General features: G+C 42.5%; 1 protein-coding gene across 1 annotated transcript in view; it reads right to left on the reverse strand.

Moving 5' to 3' along the window:
* The window catches only part of rnf13 (ring finger protein 13), a 65290-nt gene that overhangs the window by 30166 nt on the left and 12586 nt on the right, over positions 1-22538 (reverse strand). The window contains exon 4 of the mRNA XM_050055991.1: positions 13424-13546. Coding sequence (XP_049911948.1) covers positions 13424-13546 — 123 coding nt within the window. The remainder of the gene's footprint in view (positions 1-13423; positions 13547-22538) is intronic.

The raw sequence follows: 22538 nt of genomic DNA on the forward strand, positions 1-22538 counted from the left end.
TATTTCTTTAAAAACTCTCAGATGTAGTTTCTTTGACTTTACATTTGTTCTTTGGACCCTGCATTATCAAGCCAAGGGTCAGCCATTGGTTAATGTTGGGTTGAAGGTGAGTGTCTGTTGCAATAGTTTCCAGTACAGTTGCCAGTAATTGACTCTTGTCGGCCCTTGTCTGCTTTTTCACCCGATTCAGCATGCTATATCAGCGTCACAGATGGCGGAGCACATTGGTGAATGAAATCACTTTGATTCTGGTTCATCTCAGCGCATGAAAAGGGAAACGGAAGTGAGGAAAGTAAACAAACAGCTAAAGTCAAGAGAGCGTGAGAACAAAACAAACTTGTTATATGTTTATTCATTTAGCTCTTTAGCATAAACATGGTAAATATTCTTTGCTCCTTCAACATTGGGTTGTGTTGTTGATGTTCCTACTGGCTAACTAGCATCGTGAATCTGCCCTGCCAGTCTTTCAGTTTCCCTTGTTGTATGACGAACACAGACCACCGCCACCTGCTGGTATGGGGAGTTATTTCCTTTCATGTAGACGCAGAACGTACATGCTAGTTGGCTGCTGGCTGTAGTCTTTGCGATGTGTTCAAGTCCAACTTTTTGGCTGAGACACAGGCAACACGAGGCAACGCATCACTAGACCTTTGTTGCTACCAGTTCTTTGTTTTCAGTTTGGTTTATCTGGGCCTTTTATACATTATTATTATACTGCTGCTCTTTTTGACAGCAAATCACGCTGCCGTTGCTTATGTCTCACTATTACAGCCTGGTCGGCTCGACCACGGGTTCAACACTTGCATCTAGGCTAATTCATCCTCTTTATCTCCTTCCTCTCCACCTGCAACTTTATCCCTGTATCCATCCCTTTACTCCTCCTCAACCTCCTCTTCCCTCTCCTCCTCACCAGACCTGAGCAAATCAAATCAATTTTATGTGAACTGCTCAAAATAAACCTCTTGAGTCTCCAGGAGGAAAAACTGACAACACATGAGAAGCGCCTGATTTGCATATAGAAAAGCAGTTGGAGGTCTGTGAAAGTACACCTCCTCAGGTTCTCCCTTAACTGTATCAGACACAGCTAAGCCCTGCTGCGCTCCTCTGTTTGGACAGCAGCTCCCAATCAGGTCCTCATTTCCCCCTCTCTCCTCCTCCCTTAACTGACTCTCCTCTGGCTCCCATTTTTTCTACCTTTATATCTTCTCCTATCCTCTCATTCACTCTCATTTCTCCTCACGTTCCTGTCTTCTCTCCCCCACCCCTTCTGTCTTCCTCTACACAAGCTTTCTCCTCCCACCCATTTTCCTCCTCTTGCCACCCTTCCTCTTTTATTCCTCCTCCCCTCTCAATTCCCCCTCCTGGCCCAAACTCCCCTTCTTTCACTTCCTCTTTCCTACCTACCTCTTCTCTAAATTTAACCTCCTCCTTCTCTCCTCTCTTTGCCCTCATTACCCTTGTTATATCACCACGACTGCCAACTTCGCCATAATTCAGCCCGGCCCCTTCTCTGATATTTCCACCCTCCCTCCCTCGTCTCTTTCTCATCCATTTCAACCCCTTCTCCTTCATCCCACCCTCCCTTCTCAGTGTTTCAGAGGAATGCTGCACGGAGCAGAGCAGGGCTTTAGTTTCAAGGTCCAGACAGCTGATTAGATAAAGAGTTCAATAAAACTGCAAACTGCAGGGAGAGGCCATACTGATAACACGGCACAGCTGCAATTCATGCAGCCCACTTCCTGGTGTATGAAAGACACATTTGTACTACAGGTGTCATAAAGATAACATATTTCAATGATGCTGCTTTGACCCAATTTATTGGTATAATTTCTTTTTTTTTTGTATGTTTTTGATTTTAAAAATGTTTTCAAATGTTTTTTACTGATTTTGGACAAAAGCATTATTGTCCTGAAGCACTTTGTAACCCTGCTTCTAGAAAGTGCTGTATAAATACAGTCTTACGTACTTATTTTCAACTATGAATGTGGTACCAATTGCTATAGCATATGTAGCCAAATCACCGCTGTTTGCATGAGGGCGAGGAAACTTTTGTCCTCACGAGTAACTGGATAAATAATTTAAAGATACGTATTTGGAGAAATTTACAAGAACATACACAGTTTGATCTGCAATTAAAACTACTGGTGCCCACTGTGTGTGTTCGCCCTATAGGCCAAAGGGAGCAGGCTGAGCGTGTTTGTTACCACAACACATTGCAACAGACATAACAGCTCAGAAAAACGACAGAGCCTCATGAGATATGGCTGCTGCCCTTCCTCTCTCCCTGTTTCTCTCCCTCTTACAAACTCGAGCTAGTCATACATCCAGTCAGCCATAGTCATACCCTGTCATAAGACTGAGTGAGCGTGTGCAGGAAGCTTGATCATTGTTTGAATAAAGACTGAGGCCTGTGTGTGTGTGTGTGTGTGTGTGTGTGTGTGTGTGTGTGTGGCTCGGGGGCTGTGAGGTCACCGTGGCACAAACAGGCCACACAATAAAATGCACTTACTGAAAGGCAGAGGTAGGAAGCAAGGTTAGATGGGAAATTACCAGCCACCAGAACCAACGCTGACCAACTCAGACTGTAGCCGGTAAAAGCAAACTCACACTAAACGATGTTAGGCTTACTCTGAAGCTGACTGGACAGATTATACTGTTACAGAGTCAATAAGGTCCTTGTGACCACTCCTGACTCACTGAGGTCTTTTCAGACAGGTTTGATTTGTTGATGATATATACTGAAGGAGAAGGAGCTGGTGGCCACACCTTAAGATAAGCTGAGGGACTTTCACCTCCATCTTTTTCCAGGTTGTTTTTCTCTTCGCTGGATCCCAGCAGCAACATTTCAATTGGATGGATCGGCTGTCAATCGATGGCACTTTATAACCTGTCACAGTCGCAGATTACATCACCACACGCACCAGATTTTGCTTCCCACAGCCTGTTTCCACTCAAAATAGATGTAAACTTTAATGTAGTGTAGAGAAAAATACATGGATGAAGCTCCTACAACTGTTGTGATTACAGAAATTAATAAAATCTAAAATATATATTCGCAAGTCTGTCTAACATGAGTGCTTCACATAGCCTAAAAACACTGGTCACAGCCCGCCTCATGCTTAATTTTGGGTTTTCTCCACCCCCTCCTGTTTGAAATAATTAGAGAAATTTATTTGCATCTGTAGTAAAGATCCAGGCAGCAATCAAAGAGGTGTCTTTTGCCTCATGCCGCATTCACATGGAATCAGGCAGACGGGAGACATCTCCTGGACGGAACGCAAAATGAGACACATGTGACACGTGATTGTTGCTATGGCGATGTTAAGCTCTCTAAACTAATAAAGCAATTCATAACGTTACGTTTCATATTACGTACCTGGTATTCCACCCAGCTCTGCGCTAATTGCGTCCCATATGTACGCCTTCTTGGAAGCATCACAATAGGCTTTTAAAGTTTGGTCATATAATTCTGGGTGCTGCTGCACCAAAAGCACTAGCTTTTCGTTGTCGAGTTCAGCCATGTTTTCTTTTCTGTTTTGGAACGACATCACATCCGGTTGAGTATTCCGTGGCCGGTGAACGGTAAGAGTTAAAATATTTTAACTTTGGACGGCATTGCCGTCTACCATTGCCGTGGACGGTATTCTCTGCCGGCCTCGCCCAAGTTTTACCGTCCTTCTCTTGTCCACTAACATGACATCCGGTCTGCCGTTTGCCTGATTCCATGTGAATGCAGCATTACTCACCTCACCTGAACCAGGCCTTTATCAAACATGGGAGCTTATTTAGTACATTCTGTCATGGCTATGTTGTTATTAGGTATGTCAATGGTTAACCCATAATCAGTTAATTGCTGAGAATATTTTTAACCGGTTACGCATTTCAGTCTAAGTAAGTAGATTTTTAATTTTGCTTCTCTTCAGTTCACTGCACTGTGCACCACAGATGGGAGCTTGCTAGCAGCACTAATCATTTGGCGATTACTTCAAGGAACACTGCCGACCCAGTAGCATTCCTGTGAGAACATTGTGCCCACACTACATTCTCCCTCCAGGTCACCCTGGTGAGCAAGCAGCTCAATTTCAAGCCACAAACCACCTTTAGCATCACTGCTAGCTCTGTTAGCACCATTAGATGTGTCAGCACAGCTAGTGGCACGAAGACAGTTTACAACGCTAAAGGGGTTTTCTGGCTCAAAATGAACCTGCTTATCTATCAGGAGAACACATAATGGCCACCATGTGGAATTCAGGAATTCTCCGAATGAGCAGAGCCGCAAGCTACCTCCCACCTGACCTCTGCAGTGCACAGTGCAGAGAGGCCAAGGCTAACGTTAGCTCACCAGTGGAGACTGGAGGATGGGCAGTTGGCACTATGTTTACACATGTAATCAAAGCCAGATGGCTGTCTGTCAGCAAAGCCAACAGAAAATAAAACAAAAGGTGAGGCATTCACATCACAAAACATTACATTTTTACCACCTCTATATGTATAGAGCTTTGGAATACAGCCTAAAGCTTATATGTTGATGATGCACTAGACTTCAAGGAAAGTGGCTTTTATATTTCATGTCATGGCTGATCTAATCTTCCTCCATCATCTGCCCCGACCTTTGTTATTCAAGTATTTGAATACCAGCTCCTATTTGTAAACTTGTGACGCAGGCTGAAATCACACAATATAAACAAAAACTTTGATAAGGACACCTTAAATTAGAGCTGTGACAAAGACATACTGAAGAGGGAACATTTTACAGTTGGTCAGCGCTCTCTGTTGGACATCTCTGTGTCTAAATGATCTCAAACATATCATATGCAGCTTCTTGTTATATTAGCCTGACATATTCATCGGTCAAACTCCAGTCTGTATCATAGCTGTACAGTGTTGCAGTAAACTCGTCTGGTAAATGTTTTTGAATGAGAGGATTGTTTAGAGTATGATGCCTGATCTCTGCCCTGTCACATGAAGTTCACAGCTTCCTGAGAGGACAAAAAGCATTTAGAGCAGACTGGACGTTTAGTCTGAGCTGCCCAGTGCCAGGCAAAGTTTGGATTGTCTCATGGCATGACCTACTGTTCGTCTCAGATGGGGAATTTTCCACCAGACAAAAGCTGTCATCTCTAACATCCACTGGGTGCTTTCACACAATACTCTAGTCGACCAATTGTCATACTGATTTATGTTCCTTTAAAGTGGCTGCAATTGATGTTCTTACAACAATGTGTCATGAAAATGTGAAAGGGGTCAGCTGTAGTGACAAACCTGCGGAGAATTATCAGCTGAAGTTGCAGTTCCCTTCAGCTTAATGAAGCTTTACAGTAAGTTTCAGATCATTGTTTAGTTGTCAGGTCCAGATTAACTTTACTGTTTTGGTTCATGCTCACAGCACTGCATAGCAGGCAACTAAAAATCCACTGTTCACCACCTGCTCAGCATCAACCAGCAGACAAGCAGGGGCAAGATCAACAAAATGGGGACCCACTCATTGAGAAAAAACCTCTGTAGTGCTGCTAAAAAGGTCTAAAACTCCACAGAGAACCTTATGGGTGGCTAATGTTAACAAAGGTCATCAAACTTTATGTGCCCTAGACATTGCTAAATAACAGACTTTACTGAGTCACTCTGTTGACTTTGTGACCCCTCTCCATTTCTGCAACTGTTGCACTATGTTTTAGCATTTGTCATGACCCTATATTGGTCAGTTGTAGCCACAGTCGCATTAGATTAGGTTTATTTCTTTTTTCCCCCCACTAGCAACCTTAGGGGCTGTGCCCACCGAAGCAATTTTTTTCCTGAGGCCAGCATATTCTTTAAATTCTTTGCAATGGGAGCACCACAAATTGACATTGTGCAACAAGTGTCAGTATGACGAGGTGTTGAGTGTCTGATCTCTACTGAGCGATGCATGTTTGGCGTTTTTTTCTGTGCAACAAGATTTTAAAAATGTTCAACTCTGGGTAGAGCGCTGCGCTCGTCACTGTCAATTTTTACCCAGTCATTCAATCACAGTGGAGGAGTGGCGGGACAAATACCACGAAGACCAACCATGACATCCTACATGTACGAGTGCTGAACAACAACAATGGAGGTATGTTTCCTCTCATGAAACCACACAGACCGACGGGACAGTCCTCTCTCCCTACGTGCTCCAGCCTTCACTTCATCCAGAGCAAGTATCCTGCCTTGCGCTGACATTTTTACTTCCGCGGATATTCCAGATCATAGCAACCAGACGCAACCAAAAAGTCTCAACTGAAAAAATGCTGTACCTCCAAAGTGTTCTCAACCACTCCCAGCTAGATGTTTACTGAGGAGCGCCTGGTGTTTTCAGCTGGGAAAAAATGCTTTGGAGGACATGGGGCCCTATTCTTGTTCTTCTTCTTGAAGACAATGACAGATAGAGGGCAGCAGAGAGATTTAATGCTTGATAGACAGCAAATAAGAAAAAGAGCAGAAAGAGGGGAACAACGTGGTCCCACAGAGCTCCGTATATCTTAGTACATGTTACATAACTAGGACATTATGTCTCAATGTATGTAGACCTGCTGTGTGTGTGTGCGCGTGTGTGTGTTATTGGAGGGCAGCAGTGGGCCACAGAGACAGTCTGCAAAAACTCTTGCTAAGGGAGGCATGGGAGGGTGGAGAGGGAAGGAAAATGGTATTGAGTTTCCTGTTCACTCCCCCTCCTCTCCCAGAGAGGTCATAAAGGTCACGAGTGAGCAACCCCCACCACCACCACCTCAAAGAATCCCAGTATACAGGAAGTGCAAACCCTGTCTCTCTGGAGATTTATTTCATAAAAGGAACGGCCATAGAGGAATGCTTCCCTCTCTCCCTCTCTCTCTTCCCCTCTGTCACACACACACACACACACACACACACACACACACACACACACACAAAGAGCGAGTGTGCCTATTAACACCCCTTCACATGATTCCCTTCACCCCTCCCCATCTCAAACTCTCTCTCGACATTCGACCTCCTCTCTGTCATGTCTTATCGCTTAACGCACACACAAACACACACACACACACACACTACATCTATCACACACACTCTCTCTCACACGCACACACGCTCTGCGGGTGGAGGAGCCAACACTTGACGGAGGGTTAAGTGGCTGAGTGTCCGTTTTATTGTCCATTACGACCATGAACCCATTAAAACTCTGCGCTGTTGCTGACTGGATGCTAATGGCTAAATGCTACCGAGGAGGCTGCACAGCGACAGAAAGAGATGGGAGGCAATGAATCGAAACAGCGGGCATGTTGGGGGTGACACCCCTGCGCCACACACACACAGAGACACACAGGCGAGTGTGTCGTCTCAGTCAAGATGGAATCTATTATTCCTTTGTTTCCCTGCAGCTTCTGGAGGGAACTGAGCCCAGCTAAGAGGAGGGAGGGAGAGTGTGTGTGTGTGTGTGTGTGTGTGTAAGGAATTCAAGGTAGACAGCTGAAAGCTAGTGACAAACTGAGTGTGTGTGCAGGAGGGGCAGAGGAAGACAACAGTAAGAGGAAAAAGCAACTAGAAGAGTGATGGAGAGACAATGACTGCCAATGGCAAAGGGAGAAGCAGAGGAAGCTATGAGTGTGTGTGTTTGTGTGTGTGTGTGTTTGTGTGTGTGTGTGTGTGAGAGAGAGAGAGATGAATGGGGCTTTTCCATTGGCACTTGTGGCCACGCTGAGTCAAACTATGCCGCAGTGATTTTTGTTTGGCCACGCTGAGTCAAACTATGCCGCAGTGATTTTTGTTTCCGTTACCAGTTTAAACGCGGTGAGTAGTGCTGAGTTACTTTACTGTTTCATGTTTGCTTTCAGCTGTATAGGAGTTGTGTTAAGTTACTGCCAATGAAAACAAGTCTGATTTTGCTGCTTCACAATAAAAGCTTTTGAATAACAAAATATCAGAGTTTTATTCTGAAGTATTTATAGGAAATGAAATGTGATTATCACAAAATTAGCTGAACTTCTTAACGGCTTTACTTGAATAAAAACAAGTCTGGGAACACTGCAGGGAGAAAGAGTGTAAGCAGAAACAGAAACGGTGAGGTGTTAGATGAAGAGCTGCAGACAACAGGCTCTTAAGCCTTCTTTCCATCAGGCAGTTCGGTTCAGTTCAGTACTTATTAAAACAGTTATTTCTCTGTTTCCATGGTGAAATGTTGTGGATGGTACCGATAGAACCGTGCCATACCATCCCCATGTTTTCGTCACAGCAGCAGTTTGCTGGGTTTTGAGTCGAAGGGTGGACAACTGATCAGTCGATCCAATAAGACTGGAGAGTGCTCACCTCCAACAGGTAAAAAAAACACGAAGCAAATACACTGAGCACTTTAGCTGCAGATCAGCCCGCTGCTTTTAAACCTCATCTACTCAAAGGTGTCATCAGTTAGATACACACACCTGCAACGGGGTGGCCCTGCTGTAATGGAAATGTAAATTAAGCAGACTCAAACTCTGTCAAACCAAGTCAAGCCAAGCCAGAAAGTGTATGATAAAGGCTCATGAGAGCACAAATATAAGGGAGCCAGAAGGAACAGAGGGGAAGAAACCCAGGGGAAAGGGAGAGGCAAAGAATAGATTGAAAAGGAGAAAAAGAAATACAGAAAAGACAGAGACACTCCATAACACACAAACTTCAGACAGGGTGTAGTTTCCAGCCCTCAATCACACCCCAGTTTATTGTAATAACCTTCAAAGTGTGCCTTTTTAAATCATAAGAACTTTAAGAATATGTGGTAAACACATGGATGTATTAAAAGAGCCATATTTACCACATGGAGTACGCCCTGCAGCCAATGTGTCCCAGTGGCCAACTACAGTACTGCAACAAAAAAGCTTCATGCAGGCCAAAAGGCTTTTTCCCAATAAACTGTGGAGCTATGATCAGACCTGTACCCATGTAGTTACTGTCAAAGCCTGACCTGAGTCTGAACCACAGCAGCAGTTTTGGGCCCGAGCCCAATTAAAAACCTGACTTCCCATTGTAAAATGTTGAGAAAATACAGCACGGTCCAAACCTGGTGAAGTCTGGTGAAGTCTGACATACAACTGGTTTGCATTTTAACCACCAGGCCTGTGGGCACACCCTATTTTGGGCCATCAAGACTTAACATTTGTTAAACCTTCCCACAGCCTAGAAGAGATACTTTTCCTGCATTGAATAGTCTCAATGTAAAGTCTGAGACAAGTGGCCCATGGAAGAGACACTAACATGTGTGTAGCCATTTGCACAGTGCGGAAGCAGACAACAAAAAGAGAAATGTCTGGCATATGATCTGGAATGAACGAGTTCCCTCGAGGTATGCCGTTTTCGCCTCTCATAACACATCAAGTGATAAGCACCATGAAACAAGTACCAAATATTTCTACTCAACAGTCAACTAAATTTTAAGTAAGCAGTTAAAAATTGTTGCCTCACAACAACTGACCTTGCAATCAACTTTCTCACGAGAGCAGATGGAGTGAGAAGCAATTAAAACAAAATCAGACGGTGTTGACTTGTCACAGTAATGCCAAGAGATGATGAACAAATACAGAAGAGATGGAAGGACAAGAAGCATCATCTTCTTTGCAACAGGAATCATTAGAGCCCTTTGAAAAGTATACTGTGCAGGATTTTCCCAAAACAAGACTCATACAAAAGTAATCCCTTTAAATTATTACTTATGACCTGCTAGGTGTGTGTGGCGCTAACCCTTATCTGCAGAGGCACTGCCCTCTGCTGGTATTTTCTTCTTATTTTGCTATGTTCGGGACGTTTAGGGGTACAGCACGCAGGTGAGATCATAACTTTATAAAAACAGAGCAACCAGGTGGAAACAGCCCTGAAAAATGCAATTATAACGAATCTAGGGTTGGCTTTAACTTTCACTGGTGTTTACAAGGGCTTAGCATAGGTACTCGATAGCAGGTATTGATCAAAATAACCCAGTACCAAGTAGTATCAAAACTTTTCCAGTCAACCAATACTAGCGTTCCATCCCTTTTTTTTTGATGGGGGTCTGATCCCCACCAGATCAACTGACTTTCTCTTGCTGCCGTCTCCAGAGCCGCTTTCACTCAGTTCAGCGTCTGCGTGGTTTGTATGAGCCAACACAGCAGCAGCGGCTAACGTCCAACACTGAACCGTTTTGTCCAAACAAACTCACACTGACACCAAAACAGCTCGACTCTGTCATTAAACCCATTTATAATCTTTAGGTAACGTTAGCCATGTGACGCTAACAGTTAGCCCTGTCACTGTGCATATGTGTGGCTGGGTGAACTCTCACAACTGTCTGGAGTGGAGCTCACATTCCCACAACAGCCACTACAACCAATACAGTCTGTGGGGTGGTGAAGTTGAGCACAGCTGATGGAGCTAGAAGTCAGCGCACAGAGATGCCTCCAAGACGTTTGAAAGTATAGCTATACTACACACAGCTCCATTCACATCATGGGTATTGAATGAAGTACTCCACTGGCTGCAAAATCACTTTGAGGGGACTGGTATCGTAATTTCTCTCAACGATAGCCAGCCCTACTGTTTACAAACAGTAGCTGACTCCTGCATCGTACATCTTTCACAAAATATCATCTTTGTTTTCTTCTTAAACAAGGAGGAGCTAAGAAACAACTCAAGTCTCAGTCTAACCAGCAGCTGACAGAGTAAATATTCAATGTGTGATTGTATGAATAATTCAAAATACCATCAACCCCCCCCTTTAAAGACAGAAGCGTTTGGTATTTTTACTTGAGAAGCGATGAAATCTGAAAACTTTGAAATGCATTATGGCATTAATGTGTTTTTCATGACACAACTGGGGGAATGAATGCTGTAAGGTTACACTCAAAATGCCCCCAGATCACAGCAACAACAAAATCAGAGTAAACTTTAACGAGTCAAAGCTGCTCCTTCGAGGGTTGCAGGAGGTTAAATGTCAAATCTGACACAGATCAGAGAGACCTTTGTGTGTGTGTGTGTGTGTGTGTGTGTGTGTGTGTGTGTGTGTGTATGTATTGTGTTTATACTGTGTGTCTGTCTGACACGCAGCTATGTGGAGTGGAGTCTGGTTACACTCCAGCCAGGAACACCTCACTGCTCTGTCTGTCAACATGTTTCTGCCAGAGTGTGTGTGTGCCTGTGTGTGTGTGTGTGATGCAGTAAGTCCTTCTAAGGCTTTAAGAGCGGGAGGGAAAGACCAACAGAGAGAGAGAGAGAGAGAGAGAGAGTGTGCCAAGGTAATAGATTGAAAAAGAGGGACAGACAGGAAATGTGAGAGTGAATGAATGGGGGGAGCGACCACGAAGCTACAGAGAAGCTACAGAGTGAAAAGGTAAGACTGAGGAGTATGAGAGTAAGAGGCGGGGAGGAAGATGCCAAGAGGCTGCATGCTTTCCTCGCTTTCACCCCATTACTCATCCCTGCGCTCACTCTACCCTGGCTCTACTTTCTCCCCTCTCCTCCTTGCTCCTTTCTATTTGTCTGCTGTTTTTCATTCTGAATCCTTTAAAAACTGGAAGTTTAATGTGCATTTAGGACCTTATCTACCAGTGTCTCCTGCATTTGGACATGATTAGTTTGCTTTGGTGCAAAGGAGTGACTGAAAAACTTCACTTTTCACTTCTGGCACAGTTCATCCTGACGACAAATTTTTATCTAATCACTGGGTTGAAGGTAACGTGTTCATTACGAGGGCTGAGTACTGAACTTCTACTGACCAAATTAGTACCAATTCACGTTCAATCTGTCAGTGCCAGATTTCGGTACCTGAGAACGCATATGGGTGAGAATGCCAGGTTAAGACAAGAGGCGGAGGCGCCGCGGAGCCTCCCAAAGCCTGGAGGACAGCCACGGAGCTCTGAGGCCATCAAAAGGGCTCTGTCGAGCCACCGGATTCAACTTCACACAGCAGACCGAAGCGCCCTGAAGCTGGGAGTCGGCCACAGACCTCCATCGGCCTCCCAGTGAGCAAACACTATTTGCGGCAGCACCACATTGCTGTAACAATTTCAGCATCTAGTCTATTGTCTTTTCTATATTATTTTAGTATTAGATTAGCATCCCTGCTAAACGAGCGGACACATACACACACACATGCAGGCAGACAGAGACAGACGATTAGCTCTGTGTATGATGGCAAAAGAGCAGAGGAGCAGGATTGCTTTTTAGTGTAATTAAATATTAAATATTTGTTATAATTTTTTGTTATTCCGGTACCAAAAAAAAAAAAGGCAGTGGAAAGTGTGCCGGTGTCAGTTCAAATGTGAACGGTACCCAACCCTGTTCACTCCTTAAGTATCTGACAACCATTCAGGATGTCTGCAGGTCGTGAAATAAGTCTCTGCACTAAATGTTTTGAAATTCTGTAACAAGAAATGTATCATCAACATCTCCATGTCCCGAAAATACATAGATTTATAATGCATGTGCTCTATATTTTGTTGTCATCTTTAAGGTGAAGTTGTAACTGGTGTTTGCTTGAGGGAACTTTAACACACTGAGACTCAGTTAATTTACAGCCACTGTGGGCAACTTTGCATATTTTAGTTAAGCTTTAACTAAGGTTACACATTTTGTTTGACTTCCTTTAAACTGGCAGGTCAGTTAAGTCGACAGCACTTTGTTTACTCCATTTCTCCTTCATCTTATTGTCTCTTCCTCTCTGCTGTCAAACTGGACGACACTCCCAGCACGCACACACACACACACAACTTATGCTGCCTTCCCCATCCTCTCTGCACTGCACNTCATCTTATTTCTCTTCCTCTCTGCTGTCAAACTGGACGACACTCCCAGCACGCACACACACACACACAACTTATGCTGCCTTCCCCATCCTCTCTGCACTGCACGTGGCCCGACGCCTCACTTGACTAATGGAGATCATCTCTTGCTGTCTTTCAGCCACTTCACTGATTTATTAGGCAAACAGAACTTTTCAACTCCACACACTCAGCATCCCACACCAAACTGCAGCAGCAGGAGAAGAAGAAAACGACAAGAAGCGGCAGAGTTGGACAGATGCTCCTGCAGGAAATTATGTTTGGGGAAATGGCCGCTTCCTGTTTTCCTTATTGCAATTAAATTAACTCTGAAACACCACTTGCTGCTTTAAATGCAGTGTGAGGCAACACACATCAGTGTACAGTACCTCACACAAACAGTTTCGGCAGCTTGCCCTTATAATTAACAGCTACTGAAATAAATTGTGTTTTCAGTTGCTTTCAGGTGTTGCTGTGCATTAGAGCAACCGTCTCCAAAACACTGGAAGCGTGTTAGTAAAATACAAGGGCCATAATTTATTCTACAAAGATGCTGTACATCATTTTGGTCACACAGTCTGTGCCCTGATATCAACTTAAAATAGTTATGTCTGGATTAAAAGGTGGTTAGGGTTTTAGATCACACACACCAACCAGAGTCAACACTGTACCTTGATGTCAAAGTTGCAGTCGAAGCGCTTGATGAGGACGATGAAAGCGCCCGTCAGGTTGTCCCTCGGAGGGGGCTCGATGGGCTCGCAGGCATTTTCTGGCCGTGCCCCAATCAGGAAACCCTACAGGGATGACATCATCAAACAAGACATGGTGAGATAAATACATGAATGGCTTCTATCCAAGTTTCCTTGGAAGTCAAACATGCGACGAGGGGTCAAATGAGGACTCGTTTTCCAAAAGAAGATATCTGTCATTCATTTAAAAAGCACTATCTAGCCCTAAAAAACTGGCAACTGATTTATTTTGCTACTCTGTTTTGGTTGGTTAACAAAAAGGTCCTCTGTATTCCAGTGACGAGTGACGTCAAACAGTTTGTGTGATTTTCAGATGAAAAGAACAGATCAAAAAGACCAGCATCTATAGCTGACTAGTATATTGCTGACAAGTTAATGACACTGATTCCCATTCATTCATTGACTTTCACTTATTCCTGCATCAGCGTGTGTCCTCTAGTGTCAATGAATTAAAAAAATACACTGGAGTAGTTACTGGTTACTACAGGGTTATCTAAGGGATTCATGTCAGTGCATTTGAAGTGAAATAACTGCTCATAAGCTGACCTTCTTACACATCTGAAGTAGGGCTGCAACAATTAGTCGATTAATCATTTAGTCAATTGAAAGATAATTAATTGCCAACTATTCTGATAATCATTTCAGGCCTTTACCTAAGTAAAAATGTCAAAAATGTGCTTTTCTAGCTTCTTAAATGTGAGAAATTTGCTTCTTTTCTTCGTCATTTGTGACAGTAAATTAAGAGTCATCAGGGGTCTCATTTATAAGCATTGCATACACACAAAACGAGGCATGACAGAGGCGTCTGTCACTTCCCACGCAAACGTTCTGACCGAAAAACACAGACTTGACAGGAGAAACTTTCTCAAATTGTGAGGAGTATTTTTCACATTTTTTGGCATTTACCGGCTAAACGTTTCATCGATTAATCATGAAAATAATCAGCAGATTGATCGATAATGAAAAAAACTTGGTTGCAGCCCTAGTCTGAAGTACTGTTGGTCTTATCTAAACAAGATCTAGTAGTCAGTGTCTTTTATATTATATGTTGATAGCTGATTTGCCTTTGGCTTCACAGATTTTAAAATCATACATCATCATGTAATAAAAGTCAAGTCATCAGCACTGCAGAACAAGATTCGTTCTGTATTTGTAAAAAAAAAAAAACCTTTTGTGAGTAAACTGCAGTCTAAGATATCATCACACTGTTTTGTCAGATTTCAGAGACCTGCTTAGTGAACCTGTATACTGTTACATACATCACACACAACACAGTTACATCCCAGAATTCGATGTCAGCTCCCTGACCCAAAGTATGAGTAGCGCCATCTTTGTTCAGCCCACACACTGCTCCCAGATAAACAACATCCATCACAACCACAGATAAAAAAACAACAACAGAGAGGCAGTTCTCCTGCTGCCACAGATGTAACAGTGGCAAATCAAACATGAATTTAACATGGTAATGCTTTCATGATTAATGCAGAACTTTCCACTGGGGTGAAGAATATAAGTGACGCAGACACGACTATGATGTGTGTGTGTGTCTTTATCTGTCCATTTAAACCTGTGTGTTTTTGCATGTATCACAGTCTAAAGCTTTATAAGTCAGCTGTTCTCAGGGTCTCAGTTTGCCCTGAAACACTCTGTCCCTTATATGTCCCATCTCTCCGTCTCTCTCTGCTGCTTCCTGTCTTGGTCCCTTTTCCAACAACAGCTTTTTGAAGTGACTGATGAGACGGCGATAGTGAGAAGAGAGAGGGAGAGGGTTAGACGGAGAGGCTGACAGAGTGATAAAGGGAAGGAGAACAAAGGCGGAAAACAAGAAAATGATACAAATATGGAGGCAAGAGGAGTTAGAGAGCCACTGAGACGCAGACAAAAGGAGGAAAGCCAGAAAAAAAAATGGATGGAGAGAGACCAAAATAGAAAGGTGAAGACAAAAAAGGCAGATGTGGGAAAAGAGAAGAAGCAGCACAGATACATGGAGAAGAAGTGACACACAAGAGATGAGGGGAGAGGGATCTAACATGATATATTTTTCCAAACGTCTGCTGCTCTTATGCAAGTGTAACTAACACCACTGTGTGTCTGTGTGCATGTGTGTGTGTGTGTGTGTGTGTGTGTGTGTGTGTGTGTGTTAGAGGCAGGGTGGTGGACAGGAAGTGTAGACTGCTGTGGGACTCTGGGAATCTGCCAGCCACTTTCAGCTCCCTCCCTTAAAGACTTAAACACTTTTTAATATCAAGGAGAGTCAGCATTTTCTCTCACACAGAGAGACACACACACACACACACACACACACACACACACACACACACACACACACACACACAAGGCCGGTGTCTGCTCGCACCAAACTGATTCTCTGCGAGCGCATCTTGCCAGCTGCCAAAACAGCAGCTGAGCCACATATGGAAAACGACCACAGTGACACATCACATTTGCGAACAAACTGAGCCACGCTGCACAACACACGGGATAAAATTGCTGCCTGAATGCAGCACCAGGTTGTAGCCCAACACTGACAAAACCAGACGTACAAAAGGTTAAATTCAGGGATCGGAGAGATCTGTGAACTCTCACATCAGGGAGGAGTAATGTGTGAGGAATCCCTCACTGCCGTCACCTCTGGGTGCCTTCTCCGGTGCAGCCCTGCCTTGCTGCTTTATGACATCACTGTGCCACTGCCTCACATTCCTGCTCCTGACTTTGAAAACAATGGCAAGAGCGCCCTCTGCTGGGTGGAAGAAAACATCTTAAAAAACCACTAAGAACTGCAGAGAGAGGAGCCCGGTGAAAAACAGGAAATAACTGAGGACGGAGGGGAAATCCTGAAAACGTATACTGAGAGGAGATGTTGACAAACTGCTGTCTGGACGTGGACATCACTTCAAACACCATCTCATGCCACCTTCAACTGATCATACCTGTCCAGTGCTCCAAGCTGGATGACATGGAGCTTTTGTATGACTATATCTTAATATACATCATCCTGTAGCGCCCAATTTATAAAAGCAGGAACATTTTAGAGACTGTTTACTGAAATCTTGTTGAGAGTGTTTTAACTTTCAACGTGTAGATGGTAGTGGCACCTGGGGGCCAAGACAAAAAATAGACTGTCCAGAATTACAAACATGGCCAGTAAATGTATTAATAAAGAGCAGAAACAACTGGGATGTATATAAAATGCAGGAAAACAAAAAGCCTGACGACATATTGTGTCTGATCCTGTTCGTCCTGTTTTTTAAGTGTCATAAAATTGTCCTTGGGAAGACGCTATTGTGCCACTGCAGCAACCAAGAACATTTACAAAAAGTCTTTCATACCAAATAACTTTGCCAAATTCATACTAAGGCTGCAATTAATTATTATTTTCATTGTAGATTAATCTGTTGATTATTTTCTCAATTATTCAATTAGTTTTTTAGTCTATAAAATGTAAGAAAATGCCGAAAAAGTCTTTCAGTGTTTCCCAGTGCCCACAGATATTCAATTTACTGGCATAAAGGAGTAAAGAAACCAGAATTCATTCATGTTTATAACAAGCTACAGTCAGAGATTTTTTACTTTTTTTCTCAATAAATTCCTTGAACTGATTCATAGATTAACAAATTAGTTGGTGATTTACTGGCGATAATTGTTGCAGCCGTACTTCGTAACATTTATACTAGAACCATGTTCGTTGTTGTCTCCACTGTGCATGTAGTGTTATTTATAGTATTGTGATTGACTATGTGTTTTAAGCGACCTGTGAAGCCGAAGGTAAATTTTCACATTTGTGGACAATAAAGTTTATTATTTACTGCAAACATGAGGTTCTGCTATCTGTGTATGGCAGAACATTGATTCCCAGCTGGTCCAGCCACGGGGTCCTGATTTATCCTTAGTCATTAGTTCCAGGTCCACACAGTTTAATATATTCAGTGTCACACTTGCGTTTGGCCATGTTGTCGAGCTAGTTTGCTGTCTTTGCCAAGTAGCTGTCCGTTAGTCACTCACTCTACAGCAGGGAACAGCACTTCAAAATAAAAGCTCTATGCCAGAAATTCACTGTATGTAAAATAAGTGTGTTTTTTACAACTTGTGGTCCATTCAGAATGGACTCGGGACCCACTTTTGGACTGGGACCAACCAGCTGGGAACTACTGTGCTAGGATGAAACCCTGAGTTGTGAGTATGTTCTCGGATGAACAGCCAGTGTACAAATTTTTGGGCCTTCATTGTACTTGGAAATAAAGACACAAAGAGACATATTATAACCCAGCCCCCTGAGAGTCCTTGTGTCGCAATGATACCAAACTAAATGTTCCATTATTGCATTGGTCTTGCGCCAAAGTGTCAAAGGAAGAATTATTCATCAAGCATGTGATGTTGAAAAAGTGAAGTATCGCGACGCATTTGCACAACTTAAGTAGTGACACAGAAAAGAGGAAAGACTGATGTGCGAAGGTAGAAATGTGACAGTTAAGTCAACGGTAACTGCAGCCTGGGGTACACTTCAATCTTTTTTCTTTCCAGATACCAATTCAGATCCCATGACTTGTACAATACAAAGCAATATTTACCTGATATCAGTGCTCTTATTTTCCTAAATTTAAAATCTGTACACCACACTGTAAAATCCTTTGACATGCTGTGACACTTAGAAGTGAGTCGATGTCCCCTATGACTGAATGAATATAACTAATAGTGGAAATACTTAATAATATACTAAAAGTGACAAATGATCTGTAATCTGGAAATACCCCAAAATCTTTTCTTATTTTTAGTCATTTCTCCTGAGCAAACATTTTACACTGAACAAAGAGCCTTGAGTTAATAATGTAGCCACAAGTTCCTCTTTTTTTTTAACACTGGTACCATGTTGTGGAAAGGCCTTCCGCTACACATCAAGGGCCCTGTCTGACACCCAGTGCAAAGTGGCATAAAGCAGCACAAAGTGGCACAACTGTCATTACTAGTTTCAGACCCACGCAATTATCATTGTCAAGTAGCGCTTGCCCATGGGCATGTAGGTTAGGTAGGCTTATTGCTATTTTGAGGCAGCAGAAAGACCGGATCTAAAGTCGATGGCGCAGTATTTTCCTGCTAGTTAAAGGGCGTATTATTCACATAATAAGATGCACCCATAGGCAGGTTCACAACGCACATATACTGCTTGTTACACATACAGTGGCGCATGGATGGGTTGCATAATAACTCATTAATGAGGAGAGTATTAATTACATTCTCTAAAATGTGAACATAGCAGAGAGCAGAGCAGAGCTGCAGAGCTGCTGTCCGACTCTCTATTAAGAGAGACACTGTGTGCACTTATGCAAAGCAGCATAACTTTGTTGATGATTTCAGAGGCTAGAAGTTTAGTTCTGTTTCCTCTGTCAAGTTCATACCTACAGTTCTTAGTTTTGCTGCTTAAATGTCCTATGCCATTACTTTTTCTGCATTAGTCTGGCTTCTCCTATCTGTCAAATCTGCCATGTAAATAGCTTTTTAAGTGGACAGGAGATACAAATCTGATTGCCGTTATGCCCAAAACACACCTGCGATTAAATAAGGGACTTAATAAAACCCATTTGCCCTCTGCATCTTTATTTGCAACCAGATTATGTACTGTTTAACGAACAAAGGCGGAGTTGGCCCTGAAGGCAACTTAGACCACACACTACTGATCGTTCAAATAGGGCCCCAGGATTTTAAATGAGAGAGGGGTTTATAGAAGTCAGGTTCAGACTTTTTATGGAACAGGGTAGCAGATTCATAGTGAAACTGTGCAATGACATTGTGATTTTAGCTGTTTTTATTTTATTAAGTTGTGGTTTGTGTTCTTGAATTTCAGGATTGGGTTAGTTTAGTTTTTTGTTTAATGTCTTCTTTGTGTCTTCTTTGTCCTCTAACATCTTTGGACCATGTTGGAAACAAGTGTTTTCACTTCAACATGTTATCCTTTGGATTTCTGTTTCTGTATCTGACAACCCAGGAATAAAATTAATTAATCAAAGTCTATATATTAGTAAAGTGTTTAGAAGTGGACACCAACAGTGAGCCTTCAGTGTGTTATGGTTTTAATGGGTTAAGACTGAGCTGTGTAACTGCAGACTGAATTATTATCAGTCAAAAGCTTTATGTTGACTGCAGTTTGACTGCAACCTGATGTGATATTAACACTCTGATGCAGGTTTTGGAAAGATAACTGAATTCAGTGATAGACTTCCGTCATCATAAACTCTGCATAGTGCCATTTTCTAAACTAACTAACTAACTCAAGACAATCAGTATGAAATATGATCTTAAGTCAAGCTGTAAATATCCTTTAATTTCTTCTTGTTTGACTCTCTTGTTCTACTTATACTGTGCGTGAGTGCAAACAAACTCATTGGGATTTTCTGTTGTTACAAAATTCAAGAGGGAGGAGGAGGAGAAGGTGGAGGAGGGATTTCTCTGGCAGACTATTCCAAATTACAGCACAGTAATCCCATCACTAACAATCTCACTATAGGGCTTGTTTGCAGATTTGCTGTGGGTTCAGATAGGAGGAATTAATAACTCGCTGTAGCCTGAGTGGGGCTTCCCGTAAGGAGATTAAACCTTGTGTGACTCTACACTCACATTCATCGATGTTCAGATTCCCCGCTTTAACCTGCCTGAACCACATCAGCCCCCGCCCTAACGTATGCATGACCACAACAGGAAGCAGGTGAAGCTACAGCACTTCTGCAACCAGCACTTTTTATCATTAAGTTAGTCTATAATCACAATATTTACCACATCGATTACCAGAGTCCTGAGGCATTGACCTTTGACCTTCTTACTGAAACCATTACTGCGCTTGACCTTAATAGGAATGCTGGTGAAGTGGGACGGCTGCAGTCTAAATACGAAAAAATGTGGGTTTGTTTCTGGGTCATATCCAAGACTGTCTGAGAAACTGTGGGTGAGGAAAGTGAACAAGATGTGCCTGAAACTCCCTCAACAGAACAAGAGAATGACAAAGCAAAGCAAAGCAGCTAGCGGACACAATGACTTGCTGTAAGTACATCACTGAGTCATCTGGACACTGACTGGAAATACCTACTGTAAAAAAAAAATCTATGATCCCTTTATTACCATACATATACCAGAAGCAGGTGGCACAAGAGAAATTACTCATGCTGGTGCATTAAGTAACCACATTAGTGCTTCATTTAAATGATTAAAAAAAAAACCCTTAGAGCTTCCTTTAGAGTTGAAATTTCCCTGTTTGCGTGTTGACACAGTGGATGTGAGCATGTTAAAGCAGAAACTGGTTTGATTATTATATAAACCAAAAGAATGAACAAGTTTGTTACTACATCTTTAGCCTAGAGCAGGGCTCATCAACTATATTTGTCCAGACACTGTGGCTGCTGGACTTACAAATAATAATTATGATATGATAATACAAATATTCTAATTACAACAATAAATGATGAAACAAAATGTTAAATGAAATTACGAGTTTGACCCTATTCTTGCATGAAGACAGCACAAGCTGCATTCAGTTTATATAAGACGGGTTTTTCTTTCAGCTATTCAATCTGCACCAAAATATGCGTTAATTGCCACCCAAACTTAATGCACTATAAGTCGCATTTCCAGCAAACACTTTTGATATAGTACCCTTAGAACCCGTACATAACCCATATGGACATAAACCTAAACCGTAGACCTGTTTTGCACCACAGACAGCACTCTTAAACGTAGGCTAGGAAGTTATCAGATGGTTATAGCCACATCAACAACTTAAGTAGCAGAGGAATATTTACACCTTGTTAACTGTCCAGGGAACGGTGATACACACAGACATTTTAAGAGCAAAAAAGAACAGGCTGGAGTGTTTATAGTCTCTGTTGCAATCAATGGGATATTTAAAAAAAAGTGGGTTCATGCATTGAGTTGTTGTTGAGCAAGAGTGACAATTTTCTCTTGACCAATTAACAGATATTAGTGTTTTTAGCTCCACCTCTTAGCACCGGATTAGTGTGCTAGATACCTCAACAGAGGGGTGACGAAAGAACGGCACAGCATGGAATTTTGACAATGGAAGCACAAAAATAACCATTCCAATGTGTAACCAACTAAACTAGACTGCTTGGTGTAAATCAGGCTATGGAAGCGCAATTGTCAGGGCCAAGGACAGAGATAAGGACAGAGCGCTGTGATGCCAAGTGTGTGTGGGTTTCAGAGAGTAAGTGTGAAAGAGAAGGTGGAAGGTGGACTATTGCACACAATGTTACTAAGTTATTAATACTAAAACATAATAAAATATTTTCTAGTAAGCTTACCCGAACCCACACTGTGGGCTGTAGGTCGACCCATGCATCACTACTAGATGGGTTTTATAAAGCACCATGGGTCAAGCACATATTTGAGGTTGGTAAATCATTCCTAATAAAACTATTTTTATCTTAATTGTTTTCTTAATTTGTTTTTTTTCCCCCCTCACATTTTCTGAATTTATTAATATTCTACACACCGGATGTGAAGCTTTGGCTGGCCAGATGTGGCCCACAGGGCACCAGTTGATGATAACCATCTTACAGAAAAACAGAATTGGTTCTCAACGTGGAGTCCAGGGACCTTCGGGACTCCTTGAAGAAGTCAAATTTCACCACATTTGAGCATGGAAGCACATTTTTAGACCTTGGAACAGCATAATGTTCATAATCTCAGGTCCATTTATGAGCTTTTTGGGGGCTTTCATTGTCCGTCAGAGCCTTTATTCTCACACTTAATTCTCACGTGATGACAACTGAGCTAGCTCAATTTGCTGATGACGACCCATGACTGCAGTGAAAAGGTAAGAAATATCTAATAAGTCTGAGTTGAGATTATTTTGTTAAAATCCAATCACCACACAATTCACTTGGAATTAGTAAATGCAGTGGGTTATACAGTTAGACAGCCATCTGCTCACAATCAAGTCCCCAGTTAACCTTATCTGCAAATCTTTAAATTGTGGGAGGAAACTAGAGCAACGCAAGCACAGAGGAAACAAGCAAAAATGCCTGCTGTAAAA

This window comes from Epinephelus moara, chromosome 10 (assembly GCF_006386435.1).
Source record: "Epinephelus moara isolate mb chromosome 10, YSFRI_EMoa_1.0, whole genome shotgun sequence".
Lineage (NCBI taxonomy): Eukaryota > Metazoa > Chordata > Actinopteri > Perciformes > Serranidae > Epinephelus > Epinephelus moara.